Raw genomic sequence first — 19816 nt, 5'->3', positions numbered from 1 at the left:
CCAATCGCAGTCCACACCCTGCCTTCTGGAAAAGAAAGACTCTCTGCGCCCTGGTATTGCAGACGAAGCCCAGAAACACAATTCTTTGATTAAAAATCCAACCTTGGTCCAAATCATTCAAAATCCACCTGTGTGATTTGAATACCTGGGCTGTACAATGCAGGTGAGCCTGCAGTAAGGGGTCCGACTCAGCTTTGAGAAGATGGTACAGGTAACGCACAATGGTGATTCCAAGAGATCTCAACAGGGCCGGCATTATCACCATGACCTTAGTGAAGACTTGTGGTGCAGTGGCCAGAACAAATGGAAGGGCCCTGAACTGGAAGATAGAGTCCTGTATCGCAAATCTGAGTAGCCAGTGGTGCCTCTTACAGATCAGAATATGTAGTCATGTGCCCTTGATGGCTATGGATGGGAAAAATGTGTTGCCCTGCATGCTGTGAAGGGGGCAGAGATAGAGGGAAGACAAATTTTCGGCAGAGGCCGCTGAAGAATGTAACCCTTCTCTATAATACCTGCTACCCACATGTCTAAAGAGAAAGCTTTACACATGTCCTAGAGCAATAAAGGTCGGGGCTTGCATCGCATCCTGAGCGGGGGGTGGGGAAGAGAACCAGTCAGAGACACTTTGTTTCTCAGAGGGCTTAGGACCTGGTTGCTTGTCTATACAGGCCTATCTTCCCCTCTGCTGTCCCCCATGTGCTGAAAAGGACTGGCATCTAAAGAAGAGCTATTTGGACAAAAAGTCACAAACATAACAGAACCTCAGTCCTGTAGGCTCAAGGAGTCTCTCCAATGAAGATAATACTTGTTCCAATCCCAAAACAGACCTTTCCAGCGTTTCGGCTGAGGCGGATTTAGTATAGGATATAGTCGCGGAACCTGTGGTTACTTGAGTGACCGTCTCCAATGGGAGAATTTATGGGCAAGGCACAGCTACAATGGATTAATTCATGGTTTTGCAGAAACAGATATGTCAATCTGCCACAGCCGTGTGCAAGTCACAGTCTTCTGCTTTGCACGCTGCACACATGGCATCTGGATCCTGTCAGCTGTTTTGTATTTTTGTTAGGCACCAAACAGTGATAGAATCTGACATAGAATATCTAAATTCTGGTGTAGGTTCCATAAAAAAAAAATCCTTCATATGTAGAATAAAATCAGTAAAGAACAAAGGGACATAACCTATAACAATCTTCCATAAACACAATATAGGGATTTCAAAGAATAAAATAGTTTTAAAATATAAGGTACTTAGAGAGGACCTTCAGCCCAATAACAGGAGAGACAGTGGTTTTCTTCTTAAGGCAGCCTCAGGGAGTGATCTCCTGGAAACTTCTTCTGAAGGGAAGCATGCAAAGAATGAGGAAGTAACTGCAGGGGGTGTTCCTCCTCACTCTGGCCAAGTGCAATGGCAGCCAGAGGGAGGAGGGACCTGTTCATAGAACAGGTCCCATTGGCTTACCTGTTGCTAGTGGCATCAGTACTGGTAAGGGGTGCAACCAGGCCACCAATAAACCCTGAGCAAAGCAAAGGACTGCCGCTCCCCCCCAAAATCCTCCTCTGGGAGCGGGGGGAGAACGGAATATTCCGACTTCGATGGCCATCTTGAAAATACTGACTGCTAAAAATAGCCCTTGTCGACACAGAATTCTGTAAAAAAAACCAAAAACACATCACCCAGTGTGCAATCACAATGACTGCAGATCAGGGGAAATAAGTGATATGCCTGAATGTCACCACTTTCACCTGCAACAATACACACTCCCATATGGGAGTGTAACAGTGGAGTTCTGCTATAACAGCAGTGGCTGTAAAAAAGTAAAATAGGAATAAAATAAATTAAACCCTAACTAGGCTGCTTTAGGCAGTACCACAGAAATATTTGCCCAAATGCTTTAGGCACTGGGCAGTACCTAAAGCATTAGGATGATTGGAGTTTGGGAGAGGGGAGGAGCTTCAATCTTCAGAAGTTTAAACATTAAGCATCCAGCTCCCGCACCTCAACCCCAAGGTAGCAGTGTTCTCAGATAGGACGAAGGCGAAAAGTGGATTTTTGTACTTCCCCAGATGGAACCAGAGAAATGGATTTAACGGAACACTGCAACCATGGGGATATAGTCAACAGAGTAGTTGGGCAAGTAGGAGTTAAGTATTCAAAGAAAAAAAGCTCTTTCCCTTGAAATCCCCTCACTGAAAGATACACCAGTTTATAAGTAACAAAATCCAAAGAATATGGCAAAGAACGAAGAGAAACACAATTTAAACAAACAAACATAACATTAGAAACAAGATAAGAGGGTAAAAGGAGTGTCCTGCTGATGAAATCAGAGAACTGGATTTAATGCAAGTACAAAATTCCTATTTTCCCTTTCAACCATTCTGTGGGACACTGCAATCATGGGACTGTAACTAAGCTGCCCCTAAAGCAGGGTACACTCACACAGCTGTGTACAAAACTTTTCCTCCAAAGATAGCAATCCTTGGACGCAAAAATGTTAAAACAGTGTAACTGTAAAGGTATGTATGGCCAGGTGGCTACTCAAATCACAACTGCTCAGCCAAGATCTGGTAACAGAGAGATTGTGGCACCAGTTTACTTGAAGTGATGTAAGCCTGATGGTTAACTGCTTTTATCCACAAAGCAATTGTTTGCTTAGTCGCAGGCCAACCCTTGGGCAGATACTTGGACCTTTAAGAAACTTTAATTCAGGATGATCTGGATAGTTTTCTGAGACAAAGAAAAAAGTTGAGAGCCTCAAGAAGTATGGCACCCATGCTATTTATATGAGAGTACATAAGTCTTCCAAACCCTGTGCTAGTTTTTTACCGAGGCAGAATTTCTAGCCGTTAACCTGGTCTCAAATATTTTCTCTGAGAGTCCTTTAATTCACAGAATTCAGCCTCAGCAGCTATAATGTTAAAGTCAAATAAATATGTGTAGAAAGGGCACTTGAGAGACAGGCTCATCCTTTAGTGAAAGTTACCATAGTGGTCCGTTCTCCATCTAATGTATGCCGGGTACCAAGCTCTTGTTGGTCAACCTGGAGCCACTAAGATCACTGGAGTTACTCCTCTTTTGGCATTTTTGAAGATAAAAGGAAGCATAGCTATTGGACGAAAGATATATATCACACTAAAATCTCATAGTAGTGTCAAGGTGTCCACCAAGTAAGCCTGAGGACCCTAAAACAAAATCTTTCTACTTATGGTTCTGCTGCGAGACCATCATTTCGACCTCCGGCTGACCCCACATTTCCATGATCTAATAGAACACCTCTAGGTGGAGAGATCTTTTACTTGGGAGAATGGGAGGTGGATTTCCTCATCAGAAACACCAATATTCCACTGCCCAGCATGTAAAATGACAATATTGCTGGAACATAATGTTCCACCCATGCCAAGATCCTGGTCTACTTCTTCACTGCTAAGGGACTTCTGGTACTCTCCTGATGATTGATATATTCCACTTCCATGGTGTTATTGAATGTGAATCGTCTTGCGTATTAGGAAGTGTTGAGCCCAGAGTGTTTTTCAAAACTATTAGCTCTAGAACACCGATTTTGAGCTCTGACACCTTGGTGGACTAGAGACACTGAGGTTGCAGATGTAATGTCATTGCCCCAAAACCTGGAAAGCTGGCATTAGTTATTACAAGGGTCTAGTCCCAGATGCAAAAGGGTCTGTCCCTGTTCAGGTGGGCTGTCAAGAGCCACCAGAAAAGGAACAGACTAGTTTCAGGGGATTATCTGATGATTTGAGCGGCTAGGCGCAAACTGGAATTGGACCACTTTCTCAAAATGTCATTCTGAAATGTCTGGGAATGGAAGTGTGCATGTTATACAGCTTCGACTGTTGACACCACCTTTCTCAACAATTTCATGCACAGGTTTACAGATGCTCTCCTGCAAGCCAGGACCGACCTCACTAGTTTCTGGATAGGTAAAATCTTCTTCAGTGTTAGCAAAACTCTAGGCAAACAACCATCAAATAGAAGGCCCAAGAACACCATGCAATGAGCCAGGGTCAAGTTGGATTCTTCTTCATTTATGATCCAGTTGTGGGATTCTAATAACTGGTATTTAGGGATTTCAGGTTCAGGATGGGCTGGAAAGTCCTGTATGTTTTATGAACCATGAAAAAATAGGAGTATTTCTAAAATTAGAATGATCATTCCTGATGTCAAAAGAGACAGAATGTTCTCCTTAACAGCCAGACTCGTGGACCTTTCCGCATAAAAAAAAAAAAAAAAGCTGAAAAAATTGATTAGGTGGAGGAACTAAGAGGTCTATAATATAGCCACTCTCTACAATGGAGTACTGCATATGTCCCATTAATGCAGAACGCAAGCTCCTATTACAGACAAGCCATCTGACAAACCCTCTTTCTATCCAGTCTTAAGAACTGGGCATTTGGAGGCTCATGACTGCTTTTACCCCTCTCAAGGGGCAAAGGACTGATCCCTTGAGATGAAAGGCTTTTTTTTTTTTTTTTGTAGAGGAGTTACCGCTCTGAAAATGAAAGGACAGATAAAATGGACCTGGGAGCATTAGAATGAAAATGCTCTTGCCTCCCATAGACTGGAATCCTTACAATGTGATGGCCAGGCTCTTTATCAAAGTCCTCTTGGATTCCACATTTGCTTCCCAAGATCCGAGTGTAAGAACCTGTTTAGCGGCAACTACCAATGCAGAAATTTTTGAATCCACAAGGGCTGCATCAAGACAAGCCTCACTTTGGTACCCAGATGGTTCTCTTCTCAGTAGCCTTGCTGTCTCATGTTGAAGCCAGGGCAAGTCTCAGGCCCGAATAATTCAAATATATAGATCATAATCATCATTTATTTATATAGCGCCAACATATTCCGTAGCGCTTTACAATTGGGGACAAACATAATAAACAAACTGGGTAAAACAGACAAAGAGGTGAGAAGGCCCTGCTCGTAAGCTTACAATCTATGGGACAGACAGCACAACTGTGGGACCTCACACAAATACACAAGAAGCAAAAGAGGAGTAGCATTCCATTGGGCTGTTGCCACTTCACACTGCCTGTGAAGAGTCTGCAAGACGCTAGTGGGCTTTACTCAGTAAGGTAAAGCCCACAAGGAGGAAATGCCTCTAGCTGGCGAATGCAGACTCCCCAGGTCCAGCACTGCTATGGCTGCTGTAGTCATACACCTTCCCATTGCCAAGCTGTCTCTAGTGGCAAATCTCCCTGCCCCAGTCCCTGCACAGTCTCCCTGGAACGTCACTGCCCCTGATCTGTTCCATACTATGCCAACCGTAACCAGGGGTGACTGGGTAGAAGGGTAGGTGAGGAGCCACTTAGCTAAGGTGCGTGGCCCTGAATACGATAATACAAGCCCTCATCAGATCCCGGTCTCAATGCAGAGGAGTAGAGACTGAGGCTCGGTGTCTTAAAAATTTCAACCAGTTGTTAGAACAAATATTTCAAGTCTCAACCAAAATATGTTGTCTATATTACATCAATGAGCTTTTAGAGTCTAAGCTCTATAGTACAGCTTTATTCAGTCTTACAAATGCAGTCATACATTTTATACAACTGAGACGTAATCTACTTCCAGTAGGAACCTCCTCAGATGGGATTTGTTTGATACCAGAGACTCTACAGTATTAGACCACATTTTTTAACTTATTTTTTATGCTATAGGGTTGTAATACCTATTCTCTCTTTCAGCAGTGTTAAACTGGTTGTACAAGGTGCTAGTGCTATTTCGTGCTCCCAGTTTCCCAGCACCAGTAGGAGTACTTGTCGTGCTCGAACCACTCTCCAAGCTCAGATTTAGTGTTGATCCAACACCACTTTCCTGCAGATAAATGCCCAATGAATGCCGCTGAGAGGGTACACTTGATGACATCAGCAGAGCACTGGACTTCTGTATGCAAGACAAAATGAAACTCAGTTACATCATATCAATATACACACGGCAAGCAAAGTATAAAAATGCATCCTGTATACCACATGCAAAAAATAAAGAAAGAAATCACTAATATATTGCACAATATAGAGTGGGGGGGGCCGATACATAAGACACCCCATTCAAATACTTAGAATTGAGAGGGGGACCTGTTAAGAGTATCTCACCCGGCTCTCATGTCGGATCTCTGTTCTGTGCGCAGCTTTGACCTTATCCCATGTTTCTTTCCAGCGCTCAGGAACAGGTCGCAATTCCATCTCCAGATTCTGTAATTCCTGTGAAAAACGGACATTTTAAACAAATTACTGACAACAGTTATAATAATGTATACTATTTAGAGTATGTGGAGACATTGTGCAGTACTTAGGAGTTTTCCACCTTTTGTTGACTAATTTACCTTTAACAGATATGCATGCCTTCCTTCAACTTTGACTAATTACATTTATTTAATCTATCCTTCTTAATTCTGTATTTTTCAACCATGTCCTCATATTTAGCGCAATTATTCTTTGCGATTACACATATTACTTCCAAAAAAATTATAATAAAGTCCTGCAAAATGAGTGTTGGAAAACACAATTAGCCAAGGGCAAGGTAACAATTGCTTAAATGAAGTAAAAAGTACTCTTAAGATTTAGTATTGGGTGGGTTTCACTGTGCAAAATTAAAATCTAGTTTTATTCCCTTCTCCCTAAACGTGGACGATTGAGAAGAGTATTAACAAACAAAGAACCAGTCAAAGAACACAACAGGGATACCTACAAACTACCAGAACCATCAACTACACTTAGCAAACAAATGTGTGTGGGACATTTAATTTTATGTATCCATATGCTCAGAAGATACATTACTATCTTGTTTTTTCGGTGTTCTGCTTCCTTACATCTTTAACGAGATCACTGATCTACTGATGTGACGAACCCATAGGTTCTGAGTCTGAAAAGTATTAATACCCTGCAGGGATAACCACGGCACCTTGTTTGGGAACATACATATGTATATGTGACTTTGGTCATTCACTGTCAGACTTAAATCAAGGAGGACTTTTTATCAAGAGACACATCATTTACTCATACATTTTGACTATATCACTCATTTATCTTGCCATATAGCCTTTTCATGTCCATTTATTTACTTCCAATTCATTTCCTCTGTTACTACACTACTTAAGTGATAGTAGTACTTTATTATATCTATACTTCCCTGTTCTACATTAGTTAAGAGCTTGGATACCTCTTAAATCAAGCAGCTCTCACCTTAGTATACCCACCCAGCCAAAATAGTCTTGAGCACAGATCACCCCTCTTTCACCTTTCCTATTCACATACACCTGGAATGCCCTATCATCATCCAAAAAACTAAGCAATCACTCTTCTTTTGTAGACTGATTCTGACTCACAGCCAGAATCATATTGTCCTGACTTAAGTCGAATTTTGAAACCAGTTTACTCTATAAAGACAGGTTCATAAAAAGCTCTATCGTCCTGAACAACAAGATAAGGAGATCTGCAAGTCAGTGCTTCACGCTCCGATATCTTCTGGGCCATAGAAAAAGCCAGGAGAAACTGTTTGCAGATATGATGTTTCTTACTTGGAAGAGTCAGGTGACTCAAAGGGAGGGTGTTGCAAAGCCTTCAACGCCAAATTCAGGTCAGAAAGCACAAGTGAAGGACTATGTGGCTGTTACAAATGCATCACACCCGGTACAAATTGTCTGTACCTCAGGAATAACGGCCAACTTCTTGTGGAAAAAGACTCCCAACACCACTTGAATGTAACTGTATGTACTCTGTAAGATGTGCCAATCTCTTTATATTGTACAAGGCTACCCTGTCCACCCCTCCTCAGTCTATGGAACCATACAAACAAGCATGGGATCAGGATTGTGGTATATCCTTGCAAAAGGAGGGATGGTAGCTCATTCGCCAAAAGGCAGCAAAATCATCAATTAACACGTCTGTCAAAGGAAACACTTATGAAATTCTATATCCAATGGTTTATGGTTCCCAGCAAACTGCAAGCCATATAACCTCAGGCATCCAATCTATGCTGGAGAAACTGCGGGCAAAATGGAACCTTCTTACATATATGGTGGGACTGTGTAATAATATTCTGCTTTTGGGATGACATTAAAACTTTACCACCCAGGGCACTCCAGCTCTAGCATTAGAATTGGTCCTTTATCAGACATAGTATAAAGGCACAGTGCAAGCCAACAGACAGTTTCAGAACCTGACCTAGAATATGCAAAATTCTGGTGTAGACCCCAAAAAATAAATTCCTCAGAAATAGAATAAAGTCAACAGAGAATAGAGGGACCGAACCTGTAACAATCTCACATAAACAATACAGGGATTTTATAGAATAGAATAATCTCTGAATCTGCTGTCCAGACAGCAGCAGGAGCCCTTGACAAGAGTCCCAGAGGACTTCAAGCCAGGAGCAGGAGAGTCACTCTTTACTAGTAAACCGCCCAGACACTGTAGCATGCAGCTGCATAGTTGTAGATCTTTCTGGGACTGATCTTCTGGCTAGCTTTGTCCTACAGGGAGGAGAAGAAACCACTAGGGGGGTAATAAACATTTTGCCTCAAAGATATAGATTTTTTTCAGTTGCTACAAAAACTGAAACTATTAAGACCACACAGGTGTATAGACTGACACAGTTAGAGGAATGGCATTTCTATTATAAATGTTATAAGGGTTCCAAATATGCAATACAGGATAATTCAGAGAACGAAAATAAAAAAAAGATTTAGTGCTTTTGAATGATTTAAAAGACACAAATTACCACTATACTAAGTTACTAATCTTAAGAATAAAATATTCTGAGGTGACCGCCAGCCTTTTTCTTAGCACTTCTTTTTCCAGTTTCTGACCTCCAATAAGCAAGTGATGGCATCTGGCTGGAGTCGTCTTGGTGCATGATAGGATGGCCAAATGATCTTGCGCTTGGTTTGGGGGGCAGAACTGTCATTTTTCTCAGGTTCTTCATGCCGGGATCCCTGAAGCAGCTCCCAGTCATAAGAAGGGCCCTCACTCAGAGCTTCATGAGTGTAATAATCCCATACACGAAGACCCCACACAGAGCTGTATGGACGCAGAACCTGTAGAAACACAACACTCAAACATGATTTTGAAGAGTAAGCAGCCTTGCACGTTATACGAACAGATCCCCTCCTAATATAATGCATATGTTTACTGTATTTTCAAGTAACACAAATTGTGCTTACCTCTCCATCCTCAGGGCAGAACATGTAGTTGTAAAATACAGGATTCTTCTTGTGTAGTCGCTCAATATACTCCCACACCGAACGGCAGACTTGAGGACTACGCCGATCACCCTTCTCTTCATAGAGAACCCCTGAGATAAAGAAATGGTACCTATATTCATACTAACATAAAATACAGCTACACGGGGCAATTTTAAAAGGGAACCATTTGCTCTAGGACTACCAGGACATATGAACCACCATTGAAGCCCTAGTAAGAGAGCATAGAGAGCTACCATTTGTACATTTTGGTGCCAAAAGCCCACTACTTCAAAGAGAAAGATCTCCTCTTTAAAAAATTAGCTGCTTGGACAATGTGATCATAAGATCTCCTAGGTCAATTAATACAAATAGAGTATAAGTAAACAAAAGAAAATCCCTTTAATCTAATATTCAGAATACAAACCCTTACATAGCCATAGCATTAGTCAAAGTATACGTTCTACTTTTGGGATAAAGTTTTACACAAATTAGATACACAGAATTCTATAAGAACACTTTTAGATATTAAGGTCATTACATTTATTTGAAAATAACGTTCTCAGCACTAAATTACCTTTCTCAATCCTCTCACAGTCTGAGTCCAACAAGAAAGTGCGGAACCGGTTTGACACATAGTGATATGCCAGAAACTTCAGGTAATACTGACTGAATTCAAACTCAGAGGGGAACTGCAGATGGATCTGTAAAGTTAATGCAAAAAGTAAAGATTCACAATTTTTACTAACATTTTTCTATACTTAGACCAAATACCAGATTGAACCCAAGCTTTTCAAAAATTATTATAGTGCAGTGGATGGGACAGACGGGTGACTGATAGAACGGCGCAATTACATCAAAGTCTGCCTCTTCCCCCGAGTCCCAAGTGTTTACATTTCAACACCAGCAGTGCTAAAGACAAGTGGAAGTCCTTAGTATTTTTTATCAATATGGCGAGTCCCACTTGTCCTTAGCACTGAAGGTGTTATAGGTAATAAAATAAAAATAACATATACACATGGAACAGTAGAGGGCAATATGCCACACAAATCAGAAAAATATACAACTTTAGTTCTTAAAAAGCCAGTTGCATAGAAACACTGACCTGATGCACACAGTCCAGAAACTGCAGGAAAACAGGGGTAAAGCCATTACTTTGGCTAGCAGCTGTGTGCGCACCTCGATGACTAAATCTGTGGCCAAATGAAAGCCATTCTTTTTCAATGAGTAGTCGAAATCCCTCAATAGTTCGATAATATGGGTCAGATAGCAGCTGGACCAGACACACCACCTAAGGAGAGGCAGGTTACATTATACCTCAACTAAAACTTCAGAGACGAACCACCTGAAGGATGTGGCGATTGGAGGAATTTTTTACAGACATCAAAAGAACAATGAAGCTTGAATTATTATTTTGCACACAATACAATTAGGAAATGGAGAAAACCCCCCCAGAGCCAAATAGTTGACCAAAATAATTAGCATTATATGGATGCAAATAGGAAAAGATGTGAACATAATTGTTTAGGGAAAGAGACACATGGCCATGGGGTTCAAGCTTTCTTCCTCAAAAAACCCTAGTTGGCACAGAAGAAGGAAATCCCTCAACCAAAAAAAGCATAGTTTATTAAACATTAAGATGGGAAAACATGGACTTGGTTCCATATTGACAGACAATAGCCTGGACCAAAATACTGTATTGCGTTATCAATACCAGCAGCCCTGTATATTCTGTTTTGTAGGAAAATGTCCCATCCCGTTTTAAAATAGGTCTACAGTGTCTGCTAACACTAATTCTTGTTGGGGTACATTTCAAATGCTTATCTGCTCTTACAGTAAAAAACCCTAATTAAAGCCGATGATTACATCTCTATGGGGACCATTAACTGAAAATGTTGCCAGAGAACTTTAGATGTGGGCCATTAATATATTTCTACACTGATCAAATTTCCCTTTAATCTTCTACTCTCTAGTGTTAGTAGTGTCTTACATGAACAGTCTTTGTTCATAACATGATGAAAGTCAGTACCTGTGTAGTGAGATCCCATCCATCCTCTAGACCAACCAGGACCGAAGAACCACTGTCTAGTAATTCTACAACCAGCACAGACACTTGAAGGAGCTTGTGTAGCTGGGAAAAACGAGAAAAATTAATGAGACTTTGAAAGATTGATGCGTCAAGTTGGTAAAAAAAAAAAAAAAAAAAAAAAAAAAAAGTAGGACACATGTTGCTAAATGGATTTATCTCAGTGCAACAAATATAGAAAGAAAATGTAAGCACAGGAAAAACCCTCCAAAAAAACAATTAGTTGTGAAGTGTGTGCATCAGACAGACCTGTAAAAACCACTCCGAGTCTTCCAGTGTGCGCAGGTATGACAGGCTGGGGTCTGAGGAGGGTGCACTTGGCACACAGGCCTTCATCAGTTTCTTGAAACTAGCCTTAACTTGCCTGACATCAAAGAGCTCAATAGGGACCAGCTCCCACTGCTGTAGTGGGTCCTGCTTCACTCCCTGGGCGAAGGAAAAATAAAGTGATAGAGCAACAGCACGGGTAACACATTTATAAATGTACTGAATGCTCCAGATACACATCTACTCCATATATTTGTAAAAAAAAATAAAAAAATGCAGGTTTGCTAAGCGAGTCATATACATATATATTTCTTATGAAAGATTGTCTAGGGACTATATACACACACGTGGAAATCCAACATACAGGGCTTAATTTAAACTTTGGAATCATTTTTGGATTTTCGCAAAACCATGTTGCGCTGCAAGGGAGGGGATTTAAAACATGGAAACAGATTAAGAGTTGGGAAGTGGACGCTTTATAACTAAATTGCAGTATAAAAGGAAGCTATCCAGTAATTGTGAGTTGCATGTAAAAGCAGGTATTCCTGGCATCGCTGTGTACTTTGTCCAGGTGTAAATTTGCACCCTTTAGCTGGTTTTGCTTCTGACTCTAAATGAAGTTCACAAGGCACAACAAACACAAAAACAAATTCAGGTCAATCCACAGGAATGCTTTATAAGACTCACTTTAAGCTGTGACTTGTCACCTATGATGTACAGTGCAGCTCTGCGGGGGGTTAATACACTCTCCAAGGGTCCTCCATTTTGATGAGGGGACAGAAGCTCTCTCGCAGCCAGTCTAGTTCCTACATCTGAGTTCATACCATAGGAACTAAGTCTCCCGCTGCCACGCATGCTTCCCCATTTACCTACATGAGCATAACAAGCTGATTAAGTAGACAAATATTGAAATGTCCAGTACACTACTTGCTCTGCAAAATCATTCATATTAGTAGAGCCCTCCTGTAAGTACAGTAAACTCAACATGAACAAAAGGAAAGGGTAAGGAGGGGAAAATATGCAGAAGTTAAATGTAAGTAGGCAGCTTAAGCTTTATTAATCTGAAACCTTAAGGGATGAATTATGGTTATTGTTATTAGGCAGCAATGCTACAGGGACGGGCAAGGAAAGAGGCAACTTTATTAGAGTTTGCCTGGCTAACAATTCGGTGCATACAGCAGGACATGTGTACTGACCTTGCTCAGCATAGCCTCGTCTCACTGCGGGGTGCTTAGTACCCCGAACTGAATGACCTGGTTCAAGAAGAGAGGGGGCAACTGGGTCAAGGAGAAAAGTACCATATTTTCTGTGGCCCAAAGTGTTTGATGGGACAACATTGGGGGTGGGGTGGATACAGTGGAATACAACAATTATTAGCACACAACACTAAGCTCCAATCTTCAATTTGAAGTAGAAAATACTGTCTGAGCTTACTGCTTTTGGTTTAGTGAAAGGGAGGGTGGTTGTGTTTGAGATGATATGCATCATCATATGAAACATAAAAGGAATGAGTGACCTAAAGAAAATTATGAGGGGAGGTGAAATATACACAAACTCATTATCGGAAGAAAAAAACAGATTCTTAGGAAATGCATGAGGAATCAAAATTGGAGTCATATGGGTGAAGAATGCAATTATAAAACTGCAGCAGTATTGGAACAAATAGATCTGAGAAGGAGGTCTTAAATCTGTTAGATGAACAATCATACACTGCTAATGCCAACTGCATTCAGTCTACAGCATAACAACTCTAATCAACATATTACACAACTCACAAAACACAGTTGTTGTCATGGGTTAGTCCCAAAACTTATGTACATCCATGACTATACACTCAGATAAGTAGTGAGCATACCTCCTCGAATGTCCTCCTTCCCTCCCATCACCTGCTTCATCAATGAACCCAGCTTGGGTTGACGTTTGTCTGGAGAATCTGCAGCAGAAATACTAGCTTATACACCTTGAATATCTTTCATCAGGGATCTTCAACACTTATATATCTTGTATATAAAACGCCATCTATTCAAATACCTGAAACCACTTGGGAAATCCTAAACTTTAACCAAGCAAGATTAAAATGGCCCTGCCATGCAGATTTGAGAAATTTAACATCAATGGTACAACCTGAGTAAAGGCATAAATGCAATGTGGAATTACATATATAACTATGCCTTTCTTTGATACATCATACAACAACGCCTTTGGCATTACTGAAATTAGATGAAGAACCTTTGAAACGAATGTGAGGAAATCAGAAGCCTTAAGACATAACACCTGAAATACGGCCATGCTCTGATGTGAGCATGCTTCTGCCATATAGGAAGTTGTCACTTATTAATATTCATGAATATTAATATCTGGACATAAGATAGCCAACTTAATTCAGATATGTAAAAAACATAATTTAAAATAAAATACAAAGCTGTAAAGTTTAATATATGCTTAGCTACATGTTCTCTGTTCCAATATCTGTTTTAAGACTAACTACATCCAAAAGCAAAAAAATATAAGTGGACTTTTATTTTTCGGTTACACCCTTTTCCCTGAATCCACTGGACACACGCAGATCATGGGGTATAGAGGCTCCAATTAGGACACTGACACTTTAAATAAATAATGACATATACCCTCATTGCTTTTGCTCCTTCCTTCTCTATACTCCTGTCCTGTAGGCATCTCAATTATTGAACTAACCAAACAGCTAACAGAAGAACTAGAGAGAGTAAAAGGGTGGGTGCTTCCTGCTGGATCACTGTGTGTCAAGCTCAGGGGTCACAGTGCTTGGTGTGTGGAAGGGGAGGCCCTATCTATTTGGGCTAAACGTTGCACTAGACATTCACTTGAACAGTGCTTAGCTTATATGTTTAATTCCTTATATGCACCTTCTTGCAGACATGAATATTTGAAAGAACTGGAACTGTGCGCTAAACTTCTTTTGTACTTTTATTGTGTGGAAACCTAAATAAAAATATTTGATTCCAAAAAGTATGGGTGCTCAGTGTCTCCAATGGATTCGGAGAAAAGTTATTTACTGTAAGTACAGAAATCATGATATCTCATTTAAACAATTGAGGTAGATGAAGACCAAAGCTGTCCTTTCGGGTGGGTATCCTCACAAACATCCTTCAAGTAAAACTGACATTCTTACGAGACAAGATATAAAATTAAAAAAAAAAAAAGCTAAAAATTCCTGTAAATGTATGAACCGAATACCGACAGCCAAAACACTGTCACACCGCCCGCAAAGTGTTTGACAATCACATAAAATGTGCCTTCACCACGTAAAGGACAGATATTCCGCACACCATATTTTACGATCTAATAGTAATCTGCTCATGTTCTAGTCAACCTTCACTGGGTAGCCTAGCATGACATTTAAACAGGTGTAAAAACAACAACAAAAAAAACAACATTCCCCCACCACCCACCAAGGAATCAGATAAAGAGTTAACCACAAAAGACTACCCTATCAGGCATAATTGGGAAGGCAGAAAAAAAACTGGAAGACACAAAGTACACAATTAGGAAGTAAGTGAACCTGTTAAGACAGATGACACAAAGATCTGCCACTAACTACAAGGCAAACCCTCGTTAACCCACACACAAAAGGTACTTCCCAACCTGTTCCCAGGAGCTGCTCCCGTATGGCTTGTCTTTTTTGGTGGGCTTCTGTCAGGGTTTTTAAGCTCGCCAAGGAGCAGGTGCCATTGCCGTCTAGGGTGCACCCACGATGCCTAGCACTGTAAGCTGCTGCATGTCTTATACTGCCCCCACCTGACCACCGCTCCACTACGGGCTTGACAACGACTGTACTCCATGCAAGCCCTAGGACAGAGGCTGACTGCGGATAAAAACTATACTTACATTAAAGCCTTTTCTTTTAGTCCATTGGAGAATAGTGTAAGATCCATGTGTGCGGCCACTTTAAATCTCTAACCGATGTCTGTAGCTCTTCCACATCTCTTGTAAGGACCTCAGTTTATGTTTAACCAAGCCTCACAGAAATAAGAGAGAGAGATAGAGAGCGAACAGAAAATAAGGAAAAAAAAACAACCTCCTGAACAAAGACAAGACACAACATGTCGCACAAAAAGACAACCCAGAGCTTAAATGGTTGGTGCCCAGTATCTCCCGATGGATTAAGAAAAAAGACTGAACATAAAAGTAAGTCTGCCTTCCAAGTCTCCACCCCTGAGATGAAGACTGGCATGAGAGCCTGGACATTTTGTTTGGCCCACTGAAATATTCTGTTTGTTTCTCACACTCCAGTTCCAGATTGAGAACAGGTGACCGCTGCAGAGATTTTCTCTCTGCAGCCACCAAAGGATACACTGGATAACCTTTGGGGAGAGACGCATCACGATTGGAAAGACACAGACGAGATCTGTTCCACTTCCAATGGAATCTCCCTCGCAGGAAATAAGAGTAAACTGGATAGCCTCGAAAGTCAAAACCATCAGGCCCAGAACCTTCTTGCAGAAGTGAACTGAAGTCTGTATGACAGAAATCCTTACCATTTAATGCAAGGCCTGAAAGTTGTCAGGCAACAGGAACACGCCCGGGTTCTGGGTATCAAAAAGAGGATTATATACTCACGTTAAATCCATTTCTCCGAGTCCATCTGGGGGACACTGCTTACCATGGGGTTGTATGAGGGAACTTTGAGTAGGCGCTCAAATAGTTAACTTTCCTGCTGACAGGCTATACCCCCTCTACAACCCTGTGTGAACTTAAGTGTGTAAAACAAAACCCCAAAGGAAGGGAACCACAACACCAAAATAACAGCCACAGAAGAGCAGAAGGGAGGGAACCTAGCGTCCCCAAGATGGACTCAGAGAAATGGATTTAACGAGAGTATAAAATCCTCTATTCTCTTACCTCCACCTGGGGGACCCTGCTTACCATGGGGTCGTACCAAAGCAGCCCCCTAAGGGAAGGACCACTCTGACAGTCCGGTCCGTAACTGTGCGGCTGAAAATGGTGTCCGGGGATGCAAACACATTATATTGATAAAACCTAGTGAAGATAGGACAGAGGATTAGGGGGCCGCCCAGCAGAGCTGATCCGTTGAGAACCCATTATGTGCAGCCCAATAAGCACCCACAGAGCGGGTGAAATGGGCGGCAATACGAACTAGGCACAGGCCAATCGGAACAGACGTAGGTCTGCTTGATTGTGGACGTAATCAACCAATGGTTAGTTCGGAGTCTGCCGCAAGGAAAATGGATTTGAAAAAACCCTCCACCCTGCAGTCAGTGGCATCAAGGAGTACCCACAGCACCCAGCACTAGGAGAGTATTATGGTGGGCCAACCTGCCCACTGGCATATCCACCTTTGGAACCTGTATCTAGCGGGCCATTTCTAATGCCTGCAGGGGATAAAGGATTGGAAATCTGCGTGGAACAACAAACTTACGATCTGGCTGCTTCCAAGTTGACTCAGCTATCTCTGTAAGTTCCACTGATGCCGTAAAACAGACAACATGACATTTCCTGCACTTAAAGAGACCCAGGTCCGATCAAAGTTCCTCTAGATCCAATGTCTGGCGAACTACCAGTACCAGATTATCAATGCCCCGACTCCCTGAGGGTTCAGCCATATCACCCACCAGGGGGAAATCCGAATCCTCAGGAAGCTCAACTTCTCCACCAAAGACTCTTCTGAATCAGAAAGTGGGAGGAGAGGATGAGTAGACCTATGGCACTTGCAGCGTTGTGCTTTGGTTCTGGGAGTGTCCAGAAACCGATTTAACCGGTCCAGGCCTTTAATCAAGCTCGTGGACCATGCAAGATCTCCCTGAGAGGGGCCTCTGAAAGAGGAGGTGGATGCCTGACCACAAAGGCTCAGGTTTCACATCCTGCCCTGCTGCTGGTGCCAATGGTGCAGCAAACAGGGCTAAAGGGGCAGGAGCACCTCAGCAAATGCTGGGATCTCCGCCGGACGGGCAAGCATCTGAGCCAGTGCCGACACCGACTGCACCAGTGTGACCACCCACACCAGTTCCTCCAACTGCTGTAGAGCAGAACCCTGGGCTTGTTCCTGGGCCCCAGCATCACAGTCCGTACAAACTGCCCCTGGGTCCAACTGTCCACTAGGAAGCTTTACTTTACATTTGGAGCAGGTGTAATATTTAGTCCGGGGTGTCTTACCATTATCTCACATTGTTATATAACAAGGTAATACTTTTCCCCTATTATAAGCCTCCTGAAGCAGAAGGTAACAGCTCAAATAGAAAATAAACTTTTTTTTTTTAAAGAAAAGAAAAAGAACTTTCTTAGAGAATACTGTTTTGTCTATGACATGCACCACATTACCACCCAACCATATAAATATGTATATACCCTCACGCACACCTAGGTTGCAGCCTATACTCCTATAGCAAACCTAGGTACAGAAATTGTGATTTATGTGGCACAATGTTTGCTAAAAACAACAGCATACATATAGTCACTATAATACTGAGTACAGTGTGAAGAAAATTATATAAAAAAGGTTCTTAGCCTTGCTGTTGGCCAAGAACCAGTTCAAACGATTGGAGAGGGGAGGAGCCTGTCTCTGAATTACAGCCTTTTCTCCAGTTCCCTGACTGTAGATGGGAGCCGCCCTTGTATTTCATGGGTTGGAACATACCATCTTGTTGCACCCAACAGGGAGTTCCTTTTCAATCACTCCCTCCCCTCTCAGGCACACAGGCCAAATGCAGGCTTTTATTAGCATAACCCCGCTGGTCTCTTATCAATAGCTATAGGTTTTCCAAAAGCAGCTGCTCCGTTTTTGGTCTGAGCTAAAATGTAGCAGGGAATTGGTATATTCCAAAATGGTGCCCGGCACACAGACGCGGCGCTCACTGCCAGAAGGCCCAGGGTAACCGCAGTCTCCTTACTTTGTGCTGTTACCAGAAACATCCCTGCAGAAGCCTCCTCTTGTCCATGGTTGCTGCGCTCCGGTATATCAAGCTGAAAAACCTACATAAGCTGTGTGTGTGCTGCCTATAGCACATACACCTTCTAAAAGAGGATTTATGTACTTACGTTAAATCCGTTTCTTTGATTCTGTCTGGGGGACACTGCTTACCATGGGTTGTGGAGGGAGCTTGGGGAGATGGCACCTAACTAGTTAACTTTTAGTGCTGCCGACAGACCACTGTCCTCTACAATCCCCCTGCCTCTTCCTCTTCCTGTCAGTTAATTAAAAAGCCCAAGGAGAAAAAAGGGCAGTCAAACAAGAGCACACAGAAGAAAAGCAGAAGGGAGGGATCGCAGTGTCCCCCAGACGGAATCAGAGAAACGGATTTAACGTAAGTACATAAATCCTCTTTTCTCTTTCATCCAGTCTGGGGGACACTGCTTACCATGGGGACGTTCTAAAGCAGCCCCCTAAGGGTGGGACTACTCTGAAAATCCTGCTCGCAAAGCATTACGAGCGAAACTTGCATTCGCGGATGCAAATACATTAAACTGGTAAAATTTTGTAAAGGTGTAGACAGAGGACCAGGTCTCTCTGGCACTGGACGGTTAGCCTTATGTAAGCTTGCCTAATAGTAGCCGTAATCCATCTTGCAATGGACTGTTTTGAGGCTGGCCAGCCTCTCTTATTAGCATCATAAAGAACAAACAGAGAATCAGTACGTCTAATCTGAGATGTTCTTTTGACATAAATGCGGAGAGCCCTAACCACATCTAACTTTTACATAGACTGTTGATCCGAATGGGAAGTAGATGAGAAGACCGGAACTACAATTTCTTGGTGCAGATGGAAAACCGAAACTACTTTAGGAACGAAAGAAGGGAGGGCTCTTAACACCGCTCTGTCCTCGTGGAAAACCAGATATGGTTCCCGACAAGACAGAGCTCCTAATTCTGAAAGCCTACGTGCAGATGCAATAGCCAAAAGAAAGAGGACCTTCCAGGTCAACCATTTCAAATCTGCCACAAGTAAAGGTTCAAAGGGAGGCCCTTTAAGCATATCCAGCACCAGATTGAGATCCCACGGTGCTGTAGACGGAACATAGGGAGGCTGAATATGCAAGACTCCCTGGAGGAAAGTCCTAATATCTGGCAAATCCGCTAATTTCAGGTGAAAAAAGACTGAAAGTGCCGATACCTGAACTTTTAGGGAACCTAAACGAAGCCCTGAAAAGCCAATAAACGAGGGAGACAAAAGAGGACGTGTGACATGTCCTATTTTCACACCATCTGATATAGGTTTTCCAAATATGGTGATAGATGCGAGCGGAAACTGGCTTTCTGGCTCGCATCATAGTGTTCACCA

At 42.2% G+C, this 19816-nt stretch overlaps 1 protein-coding gene across 8 annotated transcripts in view; it reads right to left on the bottom strand.

The window, feature by feature from the left end:
- SBF1 (SET binding factor 1) overlaps positions 1-19816 on the bottom strand; it is a 146168-nt gene that overhangs the window by 7314 nt on the left and 119038 nt on the right. For 5 of the 8 annotated variants that reach the window (XM_075208486.1, XM_075208487.1, XM_075208488.1 and 2 more), the window contains 11 exons: positions 13400-13477; positions 12741-12797; positions 12232-12413; positions 11527-11703; positions 11221-11322; positions 10297-10482; positions 9769-9895; positions 9174-9304; positions 8820-9047; positions 6109-6216; positions 5685-5899 (listed from right to left, as the gene is read on the bottom strand). In XM_075208486.1, coding sequence (XP_075064587.1) covers positions 5685-5899; positions 6109-6216; positions 8820-9047; positions 9174-9304; positions 9769-9895; positions 10297-10482; positions 11221-11322; positions 11527-11703; positions 12232-12413; positions 12741-12797; positions 13400-13477 — 1591 coding nt within the window. The remainder of the gene's footprint in view (positions 1-5684; positions 5900-6108; positions 6217-8819; positions 9048-9173; positions 9305-9768; positions 9896-10296; positions 10483-11220; positions 11323-11526; positions 11704-12231; positions 12414-12740; positions 12798-13399; positions 13478-19816) is intronic. The other 3 variants (XM_075208490.1, XM_075208494.1, XM_075208493.1) reach the window with 2 other exon arrangements.

This window comes from Mixophyes fleayi, chromosome 4 (genome assembly GCF_038048845.1).
Source record: "Mixophyes fleayi isolate aMixFle1 chromosome 4, aMixFle1.hap1, whole genome shotgun sequence".
Taxonomy (NCBI): Eukaryota; Metazoa; Chordata; class Amphibia; order Anura; family Limnodynastidae; genus Mixophyes; species Mixophyes fleayi.
This window is presented reverse-complemented; position numbering and strand designations above follow the sequence as displayed.